At 33.1% G+C, this 7,237-nt stretch overlaps 1 protein-coding gene across 1 annotated transcript; it reads right to left on the bottom strand.

Moving 5' to 3' along the window:
- Positions 1-509: 509 nt before the first annotated feature.
- LOC132719997 (coadhesin-like) lies at positions 510-6,923 on the bottom strand (the record flags this gene model as incomplete). Its single annotated transcript, XM_060703972.1, has 8 exons — positions 6,920-6,923; positions 5,492-5,608; positions 4,821-4,915; positions 4,236-4,292; positions 3,383-3,521; positions 1,797-1,916; positions 1,105-1,278; positions 510-680 (listed from the first exon to the last, which is right to left on the bottom strand). Coding segments are annotated over exons 1-8 (877 nt in total), but the record flags the coding sequence as incomplete, so codon positions are not given.
- Positions 6,924-7,237: the final 314 nt, after the last annotated feature.

The raw sequence follows: 7,237 nt of genomic DNA, 5'->3' as shown, positions 1-7,237 counted from the left end.
CTCCAACCTCCGTCTGTAAAATATTTTGCCGATCTTATTTAAAGCAACTATTGAAAATTAATTATAAAACAACGATTTATAGATTTATAGTTTCTCACCTAACCGGTTTTTATCCCTATGATTGGTTTAATAGAACAATTACGAATCACACCATAAAGCTTTGTTTTACTATCTTTTGGAGTTGTATATCGAAATGCTCGGGATGACTTCGTAAGGATGAACAATGTTTCAATATCATTGAAAATTCTTTTCAATTCTCTTCTCATTTTGGTGGTTTAATATAATGTGTAAAAATGGATTATGAGGAAAAACCATTTCATTTGAGAATATATAATTACTTTTGTTGTGTCGCATCTAAATATATTAGGAATGTTTGGAGTGTCATTTGGCTTCAACATTAATTGCCTTTATTATATTTACGTTATTTTTCGCATGGACAGGACTCTAGTTGGCTTCACTAATACTAATAATTTTATATTGATCAAATATTGTGTCAATTCAATACGTACTTGCACATGGTGAAGGCATGCAAAGTTGTGTTTTAGAATTGTCTCCGAAACAATGATTTCCAGCAAAACTTGGTGGTGGATTAGAACATGTCCTCGTGCGACGCTGCAAACCCATGTCACAAGTTACTGAACATGTACCCCAATGTGACCAATCACTCCATCCGCCATGAACTTGAAATCAAACGATAATGTGCTAATTTAAATTGAATAAAGCTGTATTGAACTAGCTTTAAATCAAGAAAATATTCATTTTTGTTGTAACAATAATTATGAGAAAGAAAATAAATTGAAATGAACTGGAAAACAGTGTTGTATAAAATAAGAGTGTTATTTTTAACTCCCTCGAGAATTGACAATAAGGTAATGAAAAAAGTGATAGAACCGATTCTTTTAATAATACGTATGCGGCATGTACATGTTTAAATCCTATACTTAAAACCTAATAATAATGATAAATGAATGATTTGCTCTCACTAATTTGTAATTGGGTCACACTTATATTTTTACCGGTATTTAATAGATCTATGTGCTTATTTATATCAAAAAGCTGTATCACATAATCTAATATTGTCATTGAAAATTGTTTAGACCTTACCTGGGCATGGTTGTTCTTTCTTACAAACTTTTGTCATTATCCCGTCTCCAACACAATTAAGGCCACCATTCTTTGGTGCCAGATGAGTGCAGGTTCTAGTCCGAGTTTGGTGTCCATTTTCACAGGTTACATCGCACTTACTCCATGTAGACCATAATGTCCAGTTTCCGTCAACTAAAATATACTGTCAATTTACAATTTTCCTCTCTGACTTTAATCATAAATATTTCAATCAAACTTTTGACAAACAATTATTAAATCGAATGTTAATATTTAAATTTAATATACGATTTACGTAGACCTTTCTTGACATGATAACTCTACAGCTTATGGTGAATGTACGAACAGTAAGATATTGTTTTTTAAATATATCCTAACACATAAAACAGGAAAAATGATTGTTGACCGTGGACAATGTATTGCATGTACAACGTTTTGGTACTGTCTTTCCTAAATATTATTGGCCGAACCTGTCGTGATGAAGTTGCTATGGATTGTTAATTACCCATTGCAGTTAGTGTTATTGAAATAAATGTTTAAATTGAAAACTTATTGTTACTTGTTAATGGTATGGCACCTGAAATTGTTGTTTAGTATAATAGCAGTTTTCCTCGACACTTAAAATCACTCCCCGGTTGATGCCTCTTACATATGATGCAAAGTGAAATATCTGGACAAAAAGGAATACATACCGATACAGAGTCCACAGAATTTTGCACACACGCTTTTAGCGTGTGCTACGTCACTACAGATGCTAAAAATAGAATTCAATCTAGCACAGTCCACCGATTCGTCATCCATACATGCTCTTGCTGAAATATATACAAGTTTGCTTCTTTAAAAAAAGCATGCCAAAGTTCCTTTTGAAGCTGTGGAAGGTTTGTTTAATTCGAGATATTTTAGTATAAATGGCACAATGAATGTTTATAAATTACAATCATTTAACATAATCCAATTTATTACTTATATTGAATAAAGTATCCTAATGAAAGTTTGTTTTTACAGTTCAATTTTTTATTGTTTTGAAGAAAAATATGCCGAAGAATTGGACATTTTCTTGGCGTATCAGGGATATTTTTCTACAAAGGGCAGACTAAAATTTATGTTAACAAACTAAACTTAAAATAAATGATATACATTAAAGGAAGTATCAAAATAAAAGTTTCTTGTACATTCAATAATTAAATTTTCGATCATTTTTTTGGTAAGCTCAATGTCGGTACACGGTACACTTGGTCATTTAATAGTACATGGTGATATTGTAGCTTATAGTTCACTGCTACTATTTTCGGAACATGAAATAGTAAAACCTAATTCAGAGAACAGTAATCGATTTATACAAATTAAAGGATTAAAACGGAATGAACCATTGCTCGTAGTGTTAAGTCACATAAATGATAGTTTCCGATTTTCTTTGTACCGATTTGTCCACTACAATGTTAAATTTTCGTTTAAGTTAAGTCCTTTTTCAAGCGGAGCATGCCAATAACAATGTCTGTAGACTGATTCTAATGAGTTGAGGCTTAAAATCCGGTGTATTTACTTCAATTTGATGCACAAAAGCGGATGCCGCCAGCAATCATTCTCAACACTGTGGAGAGAGAGGTCTAAAGACCTCTCCAATAAATTTTTTATTTGTATGTAAAGAGTTCTGTAACTAATACACATTTTTGACTGCAAATTATACGTAATGTTTGAAAGGCATATATATACAGTCTATACGAATAAATGGTAAGCCAACATGTTTTGTTTGTGATTATGACTTTTGATTGTTTTGACTTGTAACTTATATTTTTCCAAAAATTCGAATCAGTGGTTGGTTAATTAAATAATTATCAATACAATGACGAAAAATAGAGAAAATGGAATTTGTGGGGTTTACATATTGTCAGGACAATAAATAAAAACAGTCATATCTATATGCTCGTACATTGGTTACATTTGTTCTGGGGATTATTAGGATTTTTAATTTCGTCTATTATACAAAAGACAAAGACCATCGGCAGTTCTGAATAAGCCACTCAAACAATTAAGATAGCCTCGTGTTTCAATGTTCTTTCTATTGCTTAACTAAACACTAAGGAAAGGTATGAGGGATGTTGCATGTATACATTATCCCTCATGTACAGACTCAATCAAACTGAGTCAGCAGTTTTCTTGTAAGTGTGTTGTGATTAATGCTTCCCCGGAATCACTTTGTTTCCAGATTTTCATAATTAACCATCATTAAAGACCAAACCTTAATTTATAAAAAAAAATATATTCAATACACAAATACCGTCACTCTTACGTTTAGGATGGAGACAAAGGGCGGAGTTACAACGGTCGGTGGAGCAGCATTCGAAACACAATGACGTTTCCCTAGATACAAGACCTCTTCCAACAATTGTAGAAACTGCAGCATGCGAATCACAATTCTGAATTAAAGTATTGGTAAAGAAGGTGAACAAAAAGAACAGCGATAAGGCGCACGCTGTTTAATTACTAAACGTACAAATAGAAAAGGAGGCGTTCGAGGACGAGTAGTTAAGATCATTGACTTCAAACTATTTGCCCCTCACCGCTATCGGTTCTTATCCCATCATGGGCTTAGATTTCGTTCATGTAAGGAAGCTACCCAGCTAGCTTATGGATCGCCGGTGGTTCTACTCAGATGCCTGAAATAGTGCATGCGGTCTTCCTTAATCCGTAAAGCTGGAAAGTCGCAATATGACATTAACAGCGTTGATGCGACGTTAAATCGAACAACAGAAAGCAAGAAAATAAAAGAAATTGACTTATTTCTAGCAGAAATATGTCCATTAACTCAACTTCAATACATTTTTATTTTCAGACTTTCATATCAAACAAAATACATTATCACTCATATCTTATTACATTTGGTATTTTTGTACGCGCAATTGAACTGTTTAATGTGATTGAAACTTTCTTGGAGGATATAAAAAAATCTCCTTACAAAGCAAAAATTGTTTGTCCTTTATGTTTTTTATACATTTTTGTCATTTCTGACATGTGAATTTCTTGTTCAGTCTTTCATAAATCACAGATCAATATGTTGGTGTGAAATAATCTATTAAGTCTATTTAAAAATCCATTTAAACATTTTCATTGAATAGGAGAATTTTAAATACCTGATTATCAATGCACCCAAGACTCTGTTGTCCTGCCGTCAGATTTTGGTAACAGGACTGGAAAAAATAATTTTCAAATATTCATGAATTGAACATATGTTATCGGCTGACTGACAAAGCAACGTAATGTGACACACATAAAATACCCAAAACTTTTACAATAATAGTTTCACAATTTCAACTGTATGACATTCAATAAGGCAAATACGACATTTTTATTAATTATTCCATCTCATGAAATTCTTCGATCTTTCTTTTCAAAATAATTGAACAAATAATGTCTATTGAAAAGAGATAGGAAAATGATTGAATTTAATTATGTCCGAGGTAAGTAAGTAAGTCGTGTGTGTCTTTTACGTATAATTTTGGTTCACTCTATCTCATCATCACTGTTGTAAAGCAGTTTTAGCTAATATTTTTATCACATCTGTGTGGAATGTGATTTATTACTTTATCTACTCCGTACTTGAAATGCAAATGTTGTAATTTTGTATTCGTCTAGACTATCACAATTATATTCAAGTATCTTGTTTATCTTACCTATTAAATACTAATTAATGTGTATGATATTCAATTTTGCCTTACCTGACCAGCTGAACAGGACAGAGTGCTCGTTGTGATATTGCATTTAACTTTATCAACAACATTTGAGCAGAAGTTGCTGTAACATTCAAGTGTTTCTGAAAAACAACATTGGTCGTAAAAACATTCGTGTATTGACAACAAAGGTATCACTACCTATTTCAACCCAACGGCGTACTGTATTCTTGTCACTTTATTACTCCTACATAGAAGATAAAAAGTGTAATTAGGCGTTTATAAATCCTACGTATGACTTTATTTCTCTCTAAGTAGGACTTTATAACTCCTACGTAGGACTTTATATCTCCTACTTAGAACTTAATAACTCCTACGTAGGAAATAGAACTATAATTCGGAGATTACATCTCCCACGTATGACTTAAAAGCTCCTAAATAGGAGATTGCAGGAGTTATAAACTCCTTATTAGGCTTTTTATCTCCTTCTTAGTAATTATACATTTGTAATAGTGCATCATAAATCGGCACCAGAATGCTTCCGTACATATATATGCAGTGCACGGGCGGTGGATGGCAAGAAATAACCGACCGCTGTTTATATCATCGCTTTGTTTTGTAAGACATAGACCATTATTTCTGAATTGTATGGTGGCTGATTTGGTACGATTTGCGTCTTGCGTTGTCCATAGCGACAAGGCAACCTATATTGTTATCACCTTTTTGTTCTGTCGCTATATTGGCAGACTGTCGTCTTGTCGTCCTGTTGCTAGCAAAGCACATCAAACGGCGCGTTGTCATGCAGCGCGTTGCCGTGATGTTGCCCTGTCGCTTTGCTAAAAAATATACAAATAGCCAATCCTTCAATTTAAGCCTAACGCGAGGTGACATCGCGACAACACTCATCAGAACATCGCGCCGTTTGGCGTACATCGTTATTGACAGGACGACAAGACAAAAATCTGACAATGTGCCGTACTGCCCTTTGTCGTTTTGTCGTTAGCCACAACACGACGCACAGAAGTGTTCTAAATCAGCCACCATTGAAAATTGACAATGTTTGTTTCTTCAAGTTTTACTTTTTTTATTTGAAGTGAATGAAATTTAGAGACCATTTATTTTTTTTTATATTTGTAGAATTTAAGATCTTTTAAATATGATAGCTGATTTGTTACACTTTTGCTTGTGTCAACACAACAAATATCGATATCACCTTTTTGTCTTGACGTCTTGTCGCTGCGAAATGCGCCAAACTGCGCGTTTTTAGGCGGCGCGTTGTCGCCATGGCGCACTGTGTTTGGCTTATATCTAATGGTTGGCTTCTAATTGTGATGTCAAATGGCTCGTCGAAGCTCCAAATATTCAATTCTTCTATAAGCGACAATGTGCCATCGCGACAACTCGCCGTTTGGCGTGTTTGCTAGAGACAAGACGACAATGCGATAAGGCGCCGTTTTGCGCTTTGTCGCCGCATTGTTACCACCGACAACGCCACGCACAAAAGTGAAACAAATCAGCCACTTTATTTAAACGATTCTTTCAATATAATTATACAAACCAGAGTATCCCACCAAGGCTATAAGAAGCACCACATAAATTGCGTCAGATAAAAGATGAAAGATAAGCCAATCAGATACCAAATTTTACTAGAGCAAATTTTTTGCTTAATATCAAGTTAAAATTAAATGGAAAAATCAAAAGTAACTTTAGGTAAAACACTTATGGTAGTTACATGCGTAATTTATTAAAGAATTGTTGATTTATTTAATCAATTACGAAGCAATAGCATACACTTCATGCATAATATTCTAGATTTTCTTTTTATCAAAAAAAGGAAAAGACAGAGACAGAAAGACGACGGAATTTTATTCATTTCTCACAATATTTTGAGCATAAGTGTTTTTTTTCTAACATAACGGCTTAAGAGTTTATAGTTTATCAAATGCAAAAACAATGGCGTACAAATCATGTTGAAACAAAGCACTTAAATTTCGTTCTATATTTATGTCATAAAAAGGAAATCTAAAACAACTCAAATTCATTCAAAGAAACAACCAAAAATTACATGATCGAACAACTTACAACATTCTACTTTTCATCATTATCAAAATAAAATATATTCTATATGATTTATTTCTTTAACTTACCCATATTTGTTCAGTTTTCAAACTACAATTTCTATTGAAACATATTCATCTAAAGTTCCCTGAAGATAACGCTCGATTGTGACATATATAATTGTGAACTATGTAGTCAAAAGACAATGCTATGACATAGATATAGCCTGTTTAGACTGCTCTTATTATAAGAGAATATTTCTGATATGAAATCAAATGTATGACATGTACATTATAGAGTAAAGGCCAATTCATTTGAATATAGCTACACTTAAGTTTATACGACTTAAATACTTAAAGCTAAATTAAGCTTATTACAACACTTTGGAACCAAGCAGTTCTTCAATT

Source organism: Ruditapes philippinarum, unplaced genomic scaffold (genome assembly GCF_026571515.1).
Source record: "Ruditapes philippinarum isolate M1 unplaced genomic scaffold, ASM2657151v2 ctg25143_1_1_1_1, whole genome shotgun sequence".
Classification (NCBI taxonomy): Eukaryota; Metazoa; Mollusca; class Bivalvia; order Venerida; family Veneridae; genus Ruditapes; species Ruditapes philippinarum.
The sequence above is the reverse complement of the archived record's forward strand: the minus strand, read 5'-3'. Positions and strand labels throughout refer to the sequence as shown.